The following is a 19,014-nucleotide window of genomic DNA, read 5'->3' as shown; positions in this document are numbered from 1 at the left end:
GCCGAACCACAGAGGATCGGACCAATCAGAGTCCCACAAGGAACCACATGACCTCCTACGTGATGGTTCATCCAACTCCCAAGTACAGCTTCCCAGGGGTGCTGTAGTTCTGTCACGAACCATCTGGCCTGTCAGTTGAACTCAACCCACAACACAATGACAATTGTTTGTGGGGAGGATGAGCCCAATTACGTTGAAAAACGATTAAACACTTTTTGATCGACGCCCGACTGTTTTGTGTCGTGTAGCCTGGAGTTAATTTGGATACACCCCACCAAGGGATTCATAAACAACTCCCAAATTAACCCCCTCAAAAGGCCTCAAGAAAATCTATTGTTATAGACGACGGTTCTTGAACGTATTTACAGTAGGCCTACGCCATGATTTACCAACTGCCATCCAAAGTATTTTTTCTTGTTTGATTGTTTTCACGTAACAGAACCGTTTTTCGTTTGCTTATCGTAAAAAAGTAAATTCCCCCTCAAAGAAGTGAAACCTAAACATTTGTAAGATATCTCATATTCAAGAGCTGTGTAATGCTAAACAATACACACACCACCAAGTGTGTGTGAAGCAGATCACATAAAAACAACATATGGCCCAGACCATGTGTGTGTGTGTGTGTGTGTGTGTGTGTGTGTGTGTGTGTGTGTGTGTGTGTGTGTGTGTGTGTGTGTGTGGGGGGGGGGTAGTGTTGTCATATTGGGCCAGATTGGGCGGGATATAGAGCCCAATCTGGCAACACTGCTGAGGAGAAGACGCTATTTGGTCTCTCCGGGTGGTCCACCACAGAAAGACTAATCACTCATGATGGCTTCCAGATGAAGGTTACGATTCCCCCGCAGTAAACCCAGGCATGCAGGTAAAACCACCCGGAGAAACAATAAAACAATTAAAAAAGGTTTCGAAGTTAATGAAGACATTATTTCTCGGTATTCGTTTTCTGGAAATACTTCCACCGACCAACCAATCAAAAAAGGATTAAAGACACATCCCGGGTCTCCAACATTCGCTGGGGTAATTCTCAGAAACATGTCAATCTTGAATAACAGACAGGGCCAATCTCCGCCAGCCATAATTACAGCCTAATTACTTCCTTTGTGTGTCGGTCCAGAGGAGCGGGGGGGAAACCATCTTTCATTGGAGTCCTGACTTAACCATGGCTGCTTTGATCGAGGGTAGCCCTATGCGCTTTGATTAAAAAACAAAGCGAATTATATAGCCTAGAATATAAGAAAAATATAATAGAATTACAAACTGAGTACCAGGTCTACTAAAGGATCTAAGAGGTTTGAAGGGCAAGTTTGGCCACCCAATGCCTCTGCATAATTCAGAGGGCAAACACATATTTTATCTATTGTATATCTAATATCTCTATGAACTGTATTAACCAGGACAACATTGTTTTTACAATGCACATCCGTGGGCAAAACCAACATTTCTAAAACAGAGACTGAAGGGGAACTATCGCCACCTAGTGGACGGAACAATCAGGGCACTCCAAACATAAGGGCCTTGTGGAACTACCGTCTATCGCCGGCTGCAGCTTCAACCTCCACAGGGAGTTCAACGTTTAGTGTGTCAGCCAAAGGCAGGCCTCTGTAATTGGAACGAGATGCGCCGTCTTGCTTACCTCGACATGCCAGGGCTTGCACAGAGAAGGCAATCTCAGCCCGAGTCTAGTTGATTGGATGGTTTGCGGTCTCCATAGGCGCTTCCTCTCTCTGCCTGCTCTAATAAAGCGGGCGCTGCAGGAATGGGCTCTGATTGGTCGAATGGAAATTCGACCAGGCTAAATGTATGAATCGTTTTTAGATGAGCTAAAATTAAGTTTAGTATTATTTGTTGGTTTATTAGTTAAGATAAACCCTTGACTCATTTTGAATAAATTTAGATTTTGAAGATTTGATTTTGAACAGCAATCAGCAAGACACTTGAGTGAACAGGTCAATGTAATACTTTATTCATGTATTTAGGACCACATATATATAATACTGTATAAATACTCTATTTATTCTAATCCTTCTGTGATTCTCAATATCAAATAGAAAATATTACTTTTTTCAAAAAAACACAAAGCCTCATGAGTACATTTTAACAGGCTGTACAAAAATAAATAATTAGGTATTCTGTACAAAAAGGAAAGATGAAAACCACGATAGGTAAACAAAACAGCAACAAAACATGCCTTCTCAGAAGGCGGGAGAGACTTACTTATGAAGTAGTATAAGAGAAGAGTCCCTCTAGAATCACACACACACACACTCATGCACACACTCACGCTAACTTGCGCATACACTCACACACACACACACACACACACACACACACACACATACAAGCGCTCCTCTTTGGTGCATCCACAATGTCCTTATAAGGAGTATGTAGATTAGGGCAAGATATGGCTATAAAAGAAAAAAACAACAGAAACAGCAACAATAATGAAAATCTGGTCTTCTTTCTGAACAGACGTAGTGAAACCTCAACGTAACGATGTGCCGACGGCCATGACAGTGATCTATTTATAGTGTCTAGCATGCGTAGCATAAACAAAGATGGACTGGTTCAAGTATTTTGAACGTTAAAACATTTTTTAAAACACATTTTTAAAACACTAACAACGAACCAATATTCTTTTTTTTTTTTGTTCCATTCCTGATGGCTTGAGCAAGATAAAATATATATATATTTATATGTCTAGTCTCTTTCATTAGTTTTCTGTTTTTATATATATGCATGAACGTAGATATTTCAGGGGTTCGCGTAACTGTGTACGACCAAGGGACCACCCTGCGGAAAAAATCTCCCCCCCACCCTAATGTCTGTGCGTCCGTCCAGCCCAGCTTGGACAAACAACAACACAACCATGCAAAATACACACGTGTGCAGCAACACACACACACACACACACACACACACACACACACACACACACACACACACACACACACACACACACACACACACACACACACACACACACACACACACACACACACAAGGCATGGCATTGGCATTGCGAGTAGCACCTGTTTTCCGTTTACTAAATCAGGAATGCCCATGGACTGCTAAACCCCTGGATGGAAGCCTGGGGTTCGACCGTAGCCAGGGTTAGCCCACCGCCCCGGCTCGCTTCGACGCAGTCTTTTTGGTACTGTTGTGCCGCCCTCGGGTCACGGCGCAAGAAAATGGCCCCCGAATCTTGACATCGTCTTTTCAACCGCAGAATAGCGCAGGGGAGGAGGGGTTTGGGGGGGAGCTGGTTGTCATAGTTACTCTTGGTCGTCTTGCCTCTGTCGGAAGAATCGGGTTTTTGGACCTCGACGGAACGGACTCCGACGATGTCGGCGTCCGTTTGTTTTTTCCGAATGTCTCTGCTCCGCGTGGGGGCCGGGGCCCCGCCTTGAGAAGGCCCCTTGTTGTGTGGCGGGGGGGGGCCCCTGAGTGGAGGGGCCCTTCAGTGGAGGGGCTCCTGACCGCCGCAGAGTCCCCCGTCTCGGTGAAGGAGTCGCTGTCGCACAACACGAAGAGGAGGATGAAGGAGCGGAGGACAGAGGAGGAGTCCGGCGAGGCCCCCCCCCCCCCCTAGAGCCTTAGCAGGGCCCCTGGTGACACAGTTCCAGGAGGGGCCTCGGCCTCCCCTTGGGCTCGCAGCTCTCGTGCCCCACCGTGGCGCCGTCGGGCCCCAGGCAGCGCAGGGCCCTCTTGCGGTAGCCGCGGCCGCACGTGGCGGAGCAGGACGACCAGGCCCCCAGCAGCCAGGCGGGGCAGGGCTGCGGCGAGCACGCCCGGGCCCCCTGGGGCCGCAGCTCCTCGGGGCACTCCCGGGACGGGCGGCCCTGGGGGTCCAGACACAGCACCTCGCGCTGCTGGGCGCCGCCGCCGCCGCAGCTCTGGGAACAGGGGCCCCACTCCCTCAGGGTCCACTCGGCGACGCCCACCTCGCGGATGGCGTTGATGGACGGCCGTCGGGACGCGGCGCCGCCGCGGGAGCCCGCCGCCCGGGGCGCGAAGTAGCTGTACTTGACGCGGGGCCGGGGGGCCGCGCCCACCGACAGCACCTGGATGGTGAGCGGCTCCGGGAGCGGCGCGAAGCTGCGCAGGCGCTCCAGCGTGGCCACGGAGCCGCTGTAGCGCAGCACGGCGCCGCGCAGGGCCAGGTCCGTCTCGTGCGTGGTCAGCTTGTAGTTGCCGTTGAGCAGGTAGCCGCCGTCGGCGCGGCGCACCGCCAGGTAGCTGTTGTCGGGGCGGCCGTGGCCCGGCGCGCGCTGCTTGACGTCGAGGTGGGTGGCGCCGGCCGGGATGGTGACCACGTCCTGGTAGCCATGTCTGGGGAGGGAAGGGGAGGGGAGAGGGTCAAAATACGCCTCCGGTGACACCGATATGTTGCGCCATTGATATTAGTCATAGTGCTATAGTAGTATTAACAGTATGAGTGTTTATTATATCATTATTATTCATCGAAGTTTTAATATTTATTTCATTCATGATATCATTTTTGTTTTAAATATAAAATCTGTTTAAATGTCATTTAGTAAATGATTTGACCTCTACTTGTATCAATAAACAATACATGTTAACCTTAAAATTACTTAGAATATTGAAATTGTGTAAACAAATGATCAGCCGCTTCGTAAATGTTATATCTAACTGCGGTCTCACCTGGCGTGCTCCATTGAGCCGGACACCTTCTTGCACGTGGACCCGTCTCCTCCACACACGCCGCACTTGTCGAAGCGGCGCGAGGACCCGATGACGCGGTCGCAGCCGGCCTTGACGCACTGGCCCTGCACGCACACCGAGGTGGAGTCCGGGCTGCAGGGAGTGCCGTCGGCCACCTGGGGGCAGCAGAGGGACGCGAATAACACCGTTAGCTGAATGACTGAGTTACGCAACACGCAGAGGAGACGCAAGGGAGGAAACTTTTCTTGGAAGAACAGACTTAATGAATTGAAGGCTAGGGCTAATGAGGCCGTTGCCCTGGGGGCTGGAAGATATTACAGCTGCTGCTGACCTCTGCGATTTTTCCTGTCGGTGCAAGTAAGAGTTGGGCTTTTACTGCCGCATAGTGATACTAGACGCCGAGAAGGGGGAAGCTGCAGGTTTTGCAGTTTTGCACTGCTACTGCTGTTGTACTCTATTGTTTTCTATCGGTTTCGGTTGGTTTCTTGTTCGTTTCTTATCTATTCACAAATAACACAGAACATATTAGTCACTTGGGATCTATTCTGCCAAACTCTTCCCCTATTCCTCTCTACTCTAGCCAAACTTTCCTCTATTCTTCCCTAATCTATTCTACCCATATTCTACTAGACTATTCCCTACTCTACTCTAACCCAACTATCTCTACTCTACCCTGCACCAACTGCTATCTACTCTACTATTCTCTACTCTTCTCTGCTCTTCCCTACTCTAACCCACCTCTCTCTAGCACTGCTTTACCCTAGCCCTACTCTACTCCAACTCTACCCCTACCATTCTCTTCCCTACCCTACCCTAGCCCTACCCAAACCCTACTCCCCCCTGGCCCTGAGTAGTTCGCTTCTCCGCCGCTCACCTTAGACTTGAGGATGAAGAAGTAGCCTGTGCCCTTGGCTCGACACATCAGCTTGCAGCGGTCCTTTGGCGAGACGCCCGAGTACTTTGGCTCCCACTCCACGCCGTCGCGGGAGTTGAAGGTCATGTGACCCGACATGTCGTTGTGTGCCAAGCACTGCTCCTCTCGAAACGTCAGTCCTGAGAACCAGAGAAGAAAGGAGGGGGGAGAGAGAGAGAGAGAGAGAGAGAGAGAGAGAGAGAGAGAGAGAGAGAGGTGTCAGACATATGGCCTCGTTCGCTCTTGCCTAACCCCGCGTGCTAACTTTCACACGAGCACGCCAGGAAAAAACACGGCTTTTATATAAAGAGGCTGTCCAGCCAGACGTATCAGTTTTCAGACGCGCGTGTCAAACCCTGATAAATATGAGAACGGTAAACATATGGTGTGCTTTTTTCGTAAACATTTGGAAAAGAGGACTTCTAGGCGATTTCTTCACCTCGGGGAGGAAAGTCACGTCGAGATGACAAAACCAAACACGGTCCAATTTCTTGTTTTTTTTGGTTCGCTTTACATTTTGCCATGTCCAACAGGTGGCAGGTCAGCTAATGGCTAGCGTCTGAAGTCCCGCGCGTCAAAGAGCCCTCACCATTATTGTCTGGGCAGACGTCGGTGTTGCAGGAGCGGTACTGGATCCTCTTCCCTTCGCAGTATTTGCCGGCGTTCTTGGGAAGGGGGCTGTCGCAGTCCCTGTGGGAGTACTGGACCCCGCCGCCACAGGTTCTGGAGCAGTCCCCCCAGGGACCCCAGAGACCCCAGCCCCCGTTCACCGGCGTCTGGAAGCAGAGGAGGTTTGCGTTTAGTCCCGTTGCACGCCCACTCACAGAGGTTTGGTAAAACACGATTTTTTAACTTTCACTTCACTAGCTTCTATTCACATTAGCTTCTTATTCTCGTATGTAACAAAACTATTTCCCCATTTCATTTTTAAAAATTAAAAGCATTCTCCTTAAAATTTTCTTTTTAATGACATAAAATAATTGTAAAAAATAAATGAAAAAGAAAACCCATTAAATACGATTTTGGGGGAAATGTTAGCATAGTGATGCTCAATGCTAACAGAGCATCCATTCACCTCCTTCCCCTCGCCCCCCCTCTTGCCATGACGCCATGGACCCTCACCTGGTGCTTGGCGGCCTGCGCCCTGGCGAGGCAGTGCCCGGCCAGGCAGTAGCTCTCGGCGCCGCACGCCGTCCCGTCGGCCCAGGGGAAGTTCTTGGTCTGGCACACCAGCAGCCCGTTGGAGGTGGTGACGGTGCACCACAGGGCGGCGCAGGTGGTGCTCAGGTCCGGGCAGTGCTGGGAGCCCTCGCCGAAGGTGAGGCGGCACTGGCGGTCGGCGTCGTACACCGTCCCGGGCAGCGCGCTCGGCAGCAGCTGGGGCGCGGCGGGCTTGTCCAGGAGGCACTGGCCGTGGCCGTTGTCCAGGAAGGTGGTGACCATGAGGGCGGAGCAGGGCGACCACGGCCGCCGCTGGTCCAGGTTGGACAGGGTGGAGGCCATCATGTGGGAGCCCCAGTGCTCCCCGTTCACCCCCGAGCACAGCTGGGCGTCGTCGTGGGGCATGTTGAACACGTGGCCTGGGAGCGGGCGAGGGGAACGGAGACGTTAACGTGGAGGGGGACAAGGGGGTCTACAGTCTAGGGTCGGGGCGCAGGGGCGGGTAGTCTGAGGTACTGGGAACTGGGTTTGATTCCCCAATGTCCGCACCCTCCTTGAGCCAGTTGCCCTTACCCCCCTATGCTGCTAAAGCTAGCTACTTTACTGTAAGTCACTTTTGATACCTCGGTCTGCTAAATGAAAAATACTTCACACTGACCAATACACTGACCACTACACGTTCTAGTAAACAAGTGAGGACTATTCTATTATACTTGTGAAGACAACCCCGTGCTACACTAGTGAGGACTAAACTCTCCTATACAAGCGTTACACTTAGCTTTACAGAACTATGATCCACGATACTCGAGAAGACCATGCTCTCCCACGCTTAAGAAGACCGGGACCTCCGAGATCAAGGACCTCACAAGATCCCCGAGCGTTAGCTTGCTCGCCGTGTGAGCTAGCTCGCCCGCGTTAGCTAGCTTAGCCTCTGCGGCGGCGGCCCTCACCTAGTTCGTGCGCCACGGTGAAGGCGGCCTGCAGCCCGTCGTCCTCCACGATGGAGCAGCTCCTCTCGGGGTCGCACACCGTCCCCACGTCCGCCATGCCCAGCGTGTCGCAGGAGTGGGCGCCGCACAAGTCCTGGGGAACGAAGGGAAGGACGCTTCAGTTGGATGCCTCACGTCTATCTAATCCACCGACGGTGGTCAAATTAACTTTCAGGAAGACTTCAAAAAGCGCTCTGCTGGTTTTCTGCACCACCTTTTGCCAAAGGGGCGCGGTGTATGGTTTAATGTCTAGGCACCTTTATCGATCGACGGATGAAGATGAAGCTTGAGGTCTTTCAAAAAAGAGCAAGGTGGAAAAATATAAACCGGTACTTTAGCTCCCATTACTCCCACCGACTCCAGACCCTCGAATGAGGGTCTGGAGTCGGTGGGAGTAATGGGAGACGCGTAGAAGTGGGGTGGGGAAATAGAGGAGGCGTGTAGATGGGAATGGAGAAGGGAATGGAGGAGGCAACGGAGGAGGGGTGTTGGAGGGAATGAGGGTCTCGGGTAGATTTTGGGGGGGGGGGGGGGGGTTTCCCCTGTCACTCACCGTGCGTGTGAACAGCACGGCGGTGTCATAGTGCTCGGGGTGACGGTCGCTGGCCGGGTTGTGCTGCCTCTGCCACTGGCAGAAGTTCCGGAGGGTCAGCGCGGCGTTGGACGACACCCGGGGGCCGCGCTCCTCCTCGTACACCACGAGCAGCTTGACCACGGCCAGGCTGACGGAGTTGTGGATGGTGGGGTGGCGGTAGAGGCGCGACGCCACCGCCATGATGGTGAGCAGGTAGGGCTTGAGGCCCGCGCCGTGGAACTCGGCCATGGACTGGTCGGCCACCAGCATGATCTCCAGGTAGCGCGGCGTGGACACGAAGCGGCGGCGGCGGCTGTGGGCTGGAGGGGGCGGGAGAGAGAGAGAGAGAGAGAGAGAGAGAGAGGGTGGGAGAGAGAGGGAGGGATGGAGGGGAAGGGATGGAGAGAAACAGAGAGAGAGAGAGAGAGAGAGAGAGAGAGAGAGACAGAGAGAGAGACAGTGACGGAGAGAGACAGAGCGACAGAGAAAGAAGGAGGGCGGGACAGACGAGAGAGAGGGGGAGGGATGGACAGAGAGGATGGGTAAGGGAGGGAGACAGAGAGACAGAGATTAGCATTTGTAAACACCATCCATCGCGGGCTTCATTTCACGTCAGTCCACTAACACGTTTCGGTTCCTTATGTCGCCTGGTCCGACCCGGTCGGTCGGTCGGTCGGTCGGTCGGTCGCGGGACCTCGCCACTAGATTAATTCACGCAGAGCCGTCTGAAACGTTTTCTAAATGAGGTTGGCACGGAAGGCGACGACGCTTGTAACCGATAACAAAGGGTTCGTTTCTGCAGCGGCGCGCGGAAGGGAGGGGGGGGGGGGGGGGAAGGGGCTTGCGAGGGCTCAGCGAGGGAGCTGGAGCCGGGCTCCGCGGATGTGCCTGGAGGCGCCCGCACCGGTCGTGACTCAGCGCGGCCGGGGCCGCTGGGGCCGGCGAGCCGCCCCCCCCCCCACCGCCTGCCTTTTCCTCCTACTACTACAGAGAACATTCCTGGAATGACCTTCTCTGGTGGAAAACTTAGCAGAGAGTGAGCGAGAGAGGGAGGGAACGGTCGAGGGAGAAAATCCTTCTTGTTTGAGAGGAGAAAAAAAACGAAAGTCGGCCTGTGCTAGGCTGCGTAGGCAGTACCAGGAGGCGAGATTACAAGTCGTGCTTTTTTTTTTTTTCTACTTCGGAGGGGCTCTTGCACAGCGGCGTAACTCCCTCCCACAGTCCCCGTCCCCTCCCCATCGCTCCCCTCCTCCCCCCCTCCCCTCCCCTCCCCCGCCTGCAGGCCTGCGAGCTGTCAAAGGTAGCTGGGTCCACGGTTAACCCTTTGCGGTCATCGTGCAGCCTGCAGCGCTTTCGATGCGCACGTTCACTGATTATGGTGGACGTCTGATCCAAATGAAAGACTTAATCCAAGAATTTAAATAACTTTATAACAAACTTGTTTTTCGTTTTTATTTTGTGAAATAAACGTTGAACTTGACGTGGAACCTTTCACACACATCTTTAACGCACGAACACTCATGTGCATCCAACTTTCCACGCGTACCTTTTCCGCCTGCAGAAGAAGAAGACGCGTCTCCGCCGTCCACCACTTTCTCCGCGTCCAGGTCCTCGGGCACCCGCGGCTCGTCCTCGTTGACCCCACACTTGGCGCTGCCGCCGGCCCCCTCCTCGGCCATTGACGAGAGACCTCTGCGGCGGACCGCGTGGACCATCTCCTCCTCCTCGTCCTGCCCCACTGGTTCCCGCACGTCAGACGCGTTGCGCGCGGGCTGGATGAAGTACTCCAGACCGCGCAGGTAAAACCCGCCCGTCAGCCCACCACACAGGTTGAGCGCGGCCACGGAGCGCGCGTCCCCGTTCACCGTCCCCGAGTAGAAGCATCCCGGCTCGGCTCCGGGGACTGCGCGCTGGGGTTCCGTGGACTCCTCCTCGGGTCCGCGACCCACGACGTGGAACACGAAGCCCGGCGCGAGGAAGGTCTGGTCGGGCTCGAGCCGCAGCACGAGCTCCTCGCCGAACGCGTCTAGGCGGTAGACCCGCACCTCGGACTCCTTCTCCAGCTCCTCCGGAGAGAGCGTGCGCCACGGGTGGCCCTGTGTGGGCTCCGGGGGCACGCGGACGGGCACCGCGGTGGTCTCCTCCCAGGAGCCGCGCGCCGCGCTGACATACAACGTGAAGAATAGCGCGAGTGATGAACGATGGAGTAACTTCATGGTGCGCGCGCAGAATCCTCCGTTTAGAGTTTGAATAAAAAGTGAATTAATAAATTAGTGAATGAATGAGTGAATTAAAAAAAAGACACGATTTCGAAGAAGGGAAAGTAGATTCCGTTGCTGGTATCCCGCAAAGAACTACTGATACAGAGTCGTTTGGGTTCCCGTGCGAGTGTCTTCGCAATTATGCACGAAAAATGTGCAAAAAAGACTCCAGAAATATCAAATCCAGTGCAAAACTCTTTAAAAAAAAAAGTATTACTTCAATGCAAAAAAAGCACGTATATATCATGCAGAGTGAACTTTCAACGCGTATTCTTCAAGAGGAAAACCAAATAATATCCTAAGCTCGGTCAATTCCAACTGTTTGAACGCGTTATGGAAAAAAAAAACAAAGCTGTCAGAAAAATCTCTTCAAGTTTTATTTGTTGCTCTGACTTTTTTAAGTTTCGGCTTTGCAGCTTTGTGCCCTGCTCTTGTGCTTGGACCCTCTGCCGAAGTCTCCTCTTTATATACCCCTCCCCGACCCCGCCCCCTTTCCCGGCCCGTTTGAAGTGTGAAATCTCAGAGCTGGCGCACGGCCAGCACAATTAATCACATGGCTGGCGTGCCCTCTTTTTTTTTTTTTTTTTACAATTGTAATGTTATTTCTCATAATCTCTTAGTAATAGTTTACAGTCACCCCAACCAACCCAAAACCCGCTATTAAGTAATAGTCTACCAAGTCTTTATTTTGCCAACTTCCTCCCTGGTCTTTCTTATCGTGCGTTAAAGCATGGGTCTGCTTCACGCACACCAATAAAGTGCTATTGGAAAAATGCGCAGTTGAAAATGTGCTTTGGGCGGAAACTAGAGGAAAGTAGAGAGAAGTTAAGACACCTGATGTGGACTATTAATGCCATATACTGGAGGGGGGAGAGAGGGGAGGGAGGGGAGAACCGTAGCCTTCTCTCTTCCATTGTGCCAATAAGGCTGAGGTGCACCGTGTCTCCACCGCCTCAGCCGAGGGGAGAGGGGGGGAGAGGAGAGAGGGGAGCAGCATGGGGCAGTGGGCTCACTTAAGGTGGACCGGAGGGGTCTGGTCCGCTCGGAGACGTCGATTTGCCAGGTTCTCCCCGCCCCCCCCCGCCTCCCCCTCCCTCATACATGAGTTAAGATCCTCTACAAGCCTTATCGATGTTTGGTGGATCACTGAATGCATGAGAAATAGTATACGAAATACATAAAAATATAGGCTATGTTAAAAATAAATCGAAATCAAGTGTTTAATGCACTTCAGATCAGTAAAGGTCTAAATGCTACAGGCCTGCTACTTTGGTCTATTCAAACAACACCAGGATGCAAATACTCAACACTCATACTCATAAATTGATAAAAAACAACTTCAGACCATTTCAAAATATAATACAACACAATAATCGAATAGATAACTCATATTTTACCTATCTAGCGTCTTAACACTGGTCCACACGCCACCTTAAGCAACAGGCGAATACGTTTAACGCTGCATCGTCGAAGTCTTCCATCAGGGGGCGGCATGGAGCCGGGGAACAATCTAGAAGGACATCCGCTCCGGGACGTCTGTTCCTAACACGGCCACCAGAGGGCGCGTCAACATCACATTTGATAAAGCATATCATAGGATTTATCGTCTCCAACCGCCAGGGCGCAGCCGAGGTATACAAATGAAACCCTTGATTAACTAACTGAAGATGGATGGATGGAGGGAATGTCACTTTATGTGGACGTTTGATAAGATATTCAGGGCATCAGGGAAAAACTGCCCCTTTATTTACAAGACTGTCCTGAGAGTTATGGGGACATTAGCTATTAAGCTTTTGTTAGGCAAAGGCCTTCATCAAATGTGACCTTTGACATGTGATTGAGGAGTAGGAATGGTTTGAGCAGTGGCGGTGGGTCAATAGAGGGCGCCGCCCCTCCGTGAAATTTACTTGAATATATCTGCCAACTATTAATCAACTATTATCATTACGAAATAAATCAACAAAAATACATAGCGTTTATCCTCGTTTAATTTTTCTCCTCCAAGTCAGGGGCGCCGGCCACGTTGAAGTCAATGCAAGCTCGCTAACTTTTTGCTGTCTATCAAGCAGAGACAGCTTTTTGTTGGCGCAAGAAAATTCGCCCTCGGGTCGCACCAGTGAGCGCCCCAGGCCAATGGTATCGCTTGTCTTTTTTGTTATCACCACATGATTGGACAATTCAGCGATTCAATCAAATAGGCTACCTCCCTCAGCAGCATTCGCGCAACACAACTACATGTAGAGAAGAGATAGATCATTAACTAGTTGTATGCACTTTCCACCATTTTCAGTGGAGGAATTGGACTCCCCAAGCAATGTTATACTTAAAAGGAGCAAGTAAGTTACATATTAATTTAGTCTTTCGGCCTGTGGCATATAAACAATTAAGCAACTGTCCCATATTTCTAACTGCATTGGAAGTATTGGCCATCCCCAAAATGCACCACAATACAGGAAATCAAATCTATTAAATTCAATTTTTTATGGGGGGGGGGGGGGGACCCCAGACCCCCATTTTTGATCAGCAGCTGCCACTGGGTTTGGGGTATCATGCTCAAGGGCTGTGTCCCTGGGGTATCGAACTCTGGACCTTTGGGCCAGGAGTCCAACACTGTGTGGCCACTACACTATTCCTGGGTTTCTCAAAATGTGTTTGTGTAGTTGTTTGTGAACGACATAAAAGAGTAATTTTATTCTTTCTGGCTTGTTGACAAAGCCAACTTTTAAAGGACGCCGAAACAAATGAAAGTAGTACATCAGAATACTGAATGATTGGTTGAACTACATTAAAACTTAGTTTAAATGGAGTACATTTTAAATGTAGTCCACATTTAAAAAATGTAGTCCATGTAATCTTTATTCCACAGGGAGATACTGTGATTACTAACCTGTCATCGCCAGAGGAATTGCAAACTGCAATCAGTCTGGAACCTCTGCGTTCATTTTCGATTTCCAAAGTGTCCCACCAGCAGGTCGGGAACCGATCAAATGCCTCTGGACGCAATTGGGTATAGGCCCTCAACCAATCAGAGACGAAACGGCTGACGCAGCACTGAGCGACGAAAAATATACACCTTTCTTCTCAACAAAAGCTTTAAGTGTAAGTCGTTCGTTCTTTTCTTGAGTTAAAATAAACACCTATAAAAATATATTAGTTTAATACTGTCTTGATAGCTGAATCAACTGACCGTTTTACAACAGTGGCAGCCATATTTGATGTGGTTGAGAACGCCTCTACGACGCTTCTCTGCATCATCATCTAATTTATCCCGCCTCATTTAAGATAAAGGTTTATGATTGGTCGGTATATTTCCTTTCCTAAATCTTTTTTCATGGAGGTGATTTGGTGTTAACTCAGAGTGCGATTTTTAAAATGATATGGTATGAAGTCCAACAGTCACGGTCAAATCGAATCTGCATCTTTGCAACCATGACGAAACAAAAATATAAATATATATATATAATTCTGTAAGCTTCTGCTTGCCTTTTCCTCCTAAAAAGGGGAGACCGATGGAATGTGGCTAGGTGTATAAACAGTCAGATATATGGATTGATTGTGATTGATATAGATACATAGATAAAGCGATAGATAAATTGATAGAAACAGATTGATTTAGTAATGTCTGCTTATGATGGAAGACTATCATTTTAATTTTAAATATTGTTTTTTTCTTTGCTAAACATGGATAATTTGCAGATGTGATTATTGTATGGCTGATTTGATGACAGCGATCCACTATTCTGTGCCGATATATATACTCCATAAAATATATAAATATATTCAATCAAGGACAAAATGAAAGACTCAGAGACAAAAACAATTTAAATACATATATTTTTATGTACATATATTGATGTGGAACACTAGAAAACTAAAAACAAACCGAAACATGTTCTTACAAAGGGATCATTCCGCAACAATCATATTTTTCTCACTTAACATAATCATCTTATGTTAAATAGTAATTTGATAGAAAATAAATAAACATCGCCTTTTGTTGTTTCGTTTTCAGATTCACACGTGACGGTTGTACAGACAATAAATTACATGTTCAGTGCGGTGTTTTTCCGTCGATGTTTTCTGATGATAAGAGTCATTAAACATGTCGTGTTTTTTCCCGGATGTGTGTGCGTGTTTGTGAGATAAAGTATACAATTCGGAAATGAAAGTCCCGAAGAGAGGTTATCGGCCCTCCGACATTCGTTCGCTCGTTCTATTTGTGACTGAGTAAAAGTCGTGTTTGTTAAAACCTGAGGCTGTAATCTATGTGTGTTTGTGTGTGAGTTTGTGCGTGTGTGTGTGTGTGTGAGTGGGTAGGCCTACATATGTTTTTGGTAAAGTGTAGGCTAAAACTTTGAGTACAATTGTGTTTGCATGTGTATGTACGGTTGAATACTGACACATACATGCAAAATCTACGTTTTTCATAATAAAATATATTTTCGTGGTCGATTCTTCATTAATCTCAGTGGGCCAGTGTGAGGGAAAGGGTGAAATGTTCGGAACATTGACAACATTTCTCCTCTGAAGTAATAAAAATAAAGAAATGTTGCATAGGTGCCAAATGGTTTGGCTCTGGGTCGATGTAATGTTTGACCAAGTATCGATAAAGTTTTAAGCAGCTTTGAATGTCTGAACGTCACTCATCCTAGCTATCTGGGAAACATGAGACAGGGCATACGTAGCATTAAGCTAGTTATATGCTGACTGTTAGTTAAACCCTTTACCATTTGTTTGTTTTTCTCTTCCTTTGTTCCAGTGGTACGTTGAACCTATCTAAGATAGGTGGAGGAGAAAGGAATCATCTAATTTGTTGACTGAGGGATAAAGAGACAAGACAAGAAAAAGTATTAGAGATGAATCTGAGTGGCCAATTCATTTATCGCCATTGACAACGACATCTCTTACACTCGCACACAGAATGTTTTGTTTTCCTTTGCAGGCAAGTTTTCAAAATAAGGGGGACCTTTATTTTCACTGTTTAGTGAGAATTATATTGCACTCTTATTTAGAAAAATAATTTCAGCCGTTACAAAAAGATGTGTGTGAAAGAGGACTAGTACATAACCCGATCGTCAGTTAATATGTTTGGGTTGACCAACCAAACCCCAGACACTTATTCATCGATTACCTTCATCGATAAAACGGAAACAACTGAGGAAGACGAAAACATATAAACAAATGAGGACAGACATCACAGGAAATTAACCCACCAGCACCAGTGTAACGAGTGAAACCATGAAAGGTCAAAGGGCAAGGCCAGCATATTTCAGTGTTTTCCGTTTTTTCAGCTTTGCAGACTTGCGTCGTTTAATATCCGAGGATGGAGTCTGACGATTGTCCTCAAAATCGATTTGAGTGCAAGGTTTTCTCGGAATCTAAAGCTAACATTGTTGACTCGCTGTAGCTTAGCGCAATCATTTTATTTTTTTTCGGAATGTACGTACAATTGCAGAACTAAATTTGATTATGCGGATCAGATCGGTTGGTCGTTCTGAAAACTCAGCGACTTCCGAAAAATCATTTGACAACGGATGTCTTCGGCGCAATGTATTTCCACTAATCTATTTGCGGTTGCTTACTTCCGATAAGCAAAACAATAGTGAAAAACAACCAAATTATGCTGGCTTCGTTCTTTGCCTCAAGAATGCAGCTGTGGGTGATGTCTGACACGTAAACACAGGAGCATGTGCGGGATGAACATAGTTGAAGGCCCACGAGTTTGAACCATGTGCTCACAGATAGAGGTTAGAGACAGAAAGACTTCCACACAAGCACGATTTGTAATGTCCACACACTCACACACACACACACACACACACACACAGACAGACAGACAGACAGACAGACAGACAGACAGACAGACAGACAGACAGACAGACAGACAGACAGACAGACAGACAGACAGACAGACAGACAGACAGACAGACACACACAATGTGTGAGAGCAATCAGATGTTGTGCACATCAACTGACCACAAACTTTATCAGAAAATACACGTGCACACATATGCACACTGAACAAAATAATACAAAGCATTTCCCAAATCCATGTTCATGCAGGGACGTCGTTTAACCCAGCGTTAAGTTTTAAGAGTGTCATTGTCAAATTCAAAGTCAAATTGCGCCTTTTATCAATCTCATAGTTGCAAGGTTTGTCTTTAAAAGGCCACGGTACCCAACTTATATTACTCCACACTGTACTTTGCAATGACTTCTGGGTAATCCCCATGAGTTCAGTTTCTTGCTTAATCGGCCGTCTCTGATCTCTATACCTGACAGCAGCTCCGACCAATGAAACGCTGTGGGAGGGGCCATACGTCACGGGTTAGTGACACCAGAGACGTGATTGGTTGATTTAAACCCGGACGCAACGAAAACAGAAACACTGCTTCCCATTGGTTTTCGGGTTCTTGTCACGGACAACATAGGATACAAGAGGGGGTGGGGGGGTGGCGTGGTTGCCTTGGCAACCACGCCAGTGACGAACGACGCGTGGACGAACATAACGAGAACACACAGCACAACACAACAGTCCATGCCGTTACACAGGAACACACACGGACACTTTTGGGGGCCGACCCAAAGGCTCTGACCAGACATGTTGGGGTCATGCAACGTCAAGTCCTTGGCTACATTGGCAGCAATGGTCTGCAACCGTCCGCACCATTGCCATTTATACGTGGATACATATATATATGTTTTATACATGCACACGTACGACCGGCCTTTGCTTAAGAAGAAACACGGAACCCGAGAGGTTTCTCCGATGGCGTACTTGGCTGCATGCAGGGCCAGCCGAGCCATCTCACGTGTGTGTGTGTGTGTACGTGTGTGTGTATGTGTGTGTGTGTTTGTGTGTGTGTGTTAGTCCAGCCCCTTCGGCGCACACAACAATCCTCTTCCAGGTCCCTGGTTCAACGCCCCCCCCCCCCCCCCCCCCACCAAACACTCCCACCCCGCAGTAACGCGCCACACGTCTGTGACTGCTTCCTGTCCCCACCAGGGGGGGACGGGGGACGGGGGGACCTCCACCTCCTCCTCCTCCTCCTCCTCAGCACCTCCTCACCATGCAGTGTTTGAAGGCCGAGGGCCGGGCCCCCAGGGCGCAGCCCTTGGCCAGCTTGCCGAGGCGGCCCTTGCACTGCACCGTGCGGCTCTGCCAGCCCGTGGAGCAAGTCCGGGAGCAGCTCATCCAGGAGCCCGTCACCCAGCGGGGCCAGGGGCCCGTCGTGGGGGGGGGGGGGGCCCGGCGTGGGGGCCTCCCCCCCCGCGCCGGGCTGGTCCGCCGCCATCCCCGTGGGGGCGTGGCCGGCGGACGTCCTGGCGGTGGTGCCGGCGGTACTGGTGGTGCTGGTTCTGGGGCTAGTGGTCCTGGTGGTACTGGTCCTGGGGTAGTGGTCCTGGGGGCGGTGGGTTTGGTGGTACTGGTTCTGCCGGTGGTTGTACTGGTTGTACTGTTGTGGTGGTGGCGGTGTTCTCGGCGTGGTTCTGGCGGTCGTCGTGGTAACCGCCGCCGCCGCCGCCGTACCCACGACCAACACGTTGGACCGGGCGCCGGCGGCCCCGGGTGCGCCCTCGCCCCCCCGTTGGCCCCGCCCCCCCCGCCGGCGCCGGCCACGCCGCCCCCTCGCCGCGGCGTGTAGAAGCTGTAGCGCACGTCCAGGCTCCTCTTGCCGTCGGTGGCCAGGATCTGCACCAGCAGGGCCTCGCGCAGGGCCCCGGGGCCCATGCTGTGCAGCCACTCGTCCCGCTGGCTCCAGCCGCTGTAGTTGAGCACCGAGCCGTTGAGCGCCACCACCGTCTCCGAGGTGGAGATCATGAACTTGCCGTTGAGGAGGTAGTCGCCGCCGCCGGGCCGCCGGAGCGCCAGGTAGGCCGTGAAGCGCGGCTGGTCGCGCGGCTTGTGCTGCCGCACCTTGATGTGGGTGGAGCCGGCGGGGATGCGGACCACGTCGGTGTAGCCCTTACTGTGGAGGGGGGGGGTGAGGGGGAGGGGGGGGGGGGAGAGAGAGAGAGAGAGAGAGAGAGAGAGAGAGAGAGAGAGAGAGAGAGAGAGAGAGAGAGAGAGCGGGAGAGGGAGGGGGAGGGGCAGAGAGGTGATGGAAAGATTGAGAGGGGTGTGAAGTGTGAGAGGGATGGTCACATTGTTGAGTGGGTATTCCTTCATCTCAACCATGTGACCATCCCAGGGGTTACCATGGGGATGCTCTCATTTGTAAATGGCAGGTGCTGGCATGCAGCCTTAACCTTAATATAATGTTCTCTTTAGCTAATATTACTTAAGCTAACATTCTCTTTCAATTTAAATATGTATAAACACATTGCATCTCGCTAACTCTTTCCCCTTCCCCCATCTCCCCCCTCCTCCTCCCCCCCCTCTCCCTCTCACCTCTTCTTGGTGTAGTTCCCTCCCCCCCTCACCTCTTCTTG

At 50.3% G+C, this 19,014-nt stretch overlaps 2 protein-coding genes across 2 annotated transcripts; both read right to left on the bottom strand.

Annotated features, from left to right (window-relative positions):
• Nucleotides 1–1,939: 1,939 nt before the first annotated feature.
• adamts1 (ADAM metallopeptidase with thrombospondin type 1 motif, 1) lies at nucleotides 1,940–11,027 on the bottom strand. The gene is made up of 8 exons (XM_060049177.1): nucleotides 9,867–11,027; nucleotides 8,300–8,640; nucleotides 7,708–7,840; nucleotides 6,719–7,176; nucleotides 6,186–6,372; nucleotides 5,558–5,736; nucleotides 4,663–4,838; nucleotides 1,940–4,329 (listed from the first exon to the last, which is right to left on the bottom strand). Exons 1-8 carry the CDS (start codon nucleotides 10,534–10,536, stop codon nucleotides 3,594–3,596), a joined length of 2,880 nt encoding a protein of 959 aa, XP_059905160.1. The 5' UTR covers nucleotides 10,537–11,027; the 3' UTR covers nucleotides 1,940–3,593.
• Nucleotides 11,028–14,399: 3,372 nt separating this feature from the next.
• LOC132455414 (A disintegrin and metalloproteinase with thrombospondin motifs 5-like) lies at nucleotides 14,400–19,006 on the bottom strand. Its single transcript, XM_060049288.1, has 2 exons — nucleotides 18,974–19,006; nucleotides 14,400–18,551 (listed from the first exon to the last, which is right to left on the bottom strand). The coding sequence occupies exon 2, from the start codon at nucleotides 18,401–18,403 to the stop codon at nucleotides 17,636–17,638; it is 768 nt and encodes a 255-aa protein (XP_059905271.1). The 5' UTR covers nucleotides 18,404–18,551; nucleotides 18,974–19,006; the 3' UTR covers nucleotides 14,400–17,635.
• Nucleotides 19,007–19,014: the final 8 nt, after the last annotated feature.

The sequence above is a fragment of the Gadus macrocephalus genome, chromosome 4 (assembly GCF_031168955.1).
Source record: "Gadus macrocephalus chromosome 4, ASM3116895v1".
Taxonomy (NCBI): Eukaryota; Metazoa; Chordata; class Actinopteri; order Gadiformes; family Gadidae; genus Gadus; species Gadus macrocephalus.
Note: the sequence above shows the minus strand (reverse complement) of the source record. Positions and strands in the feature narration are given on the sequence as shown.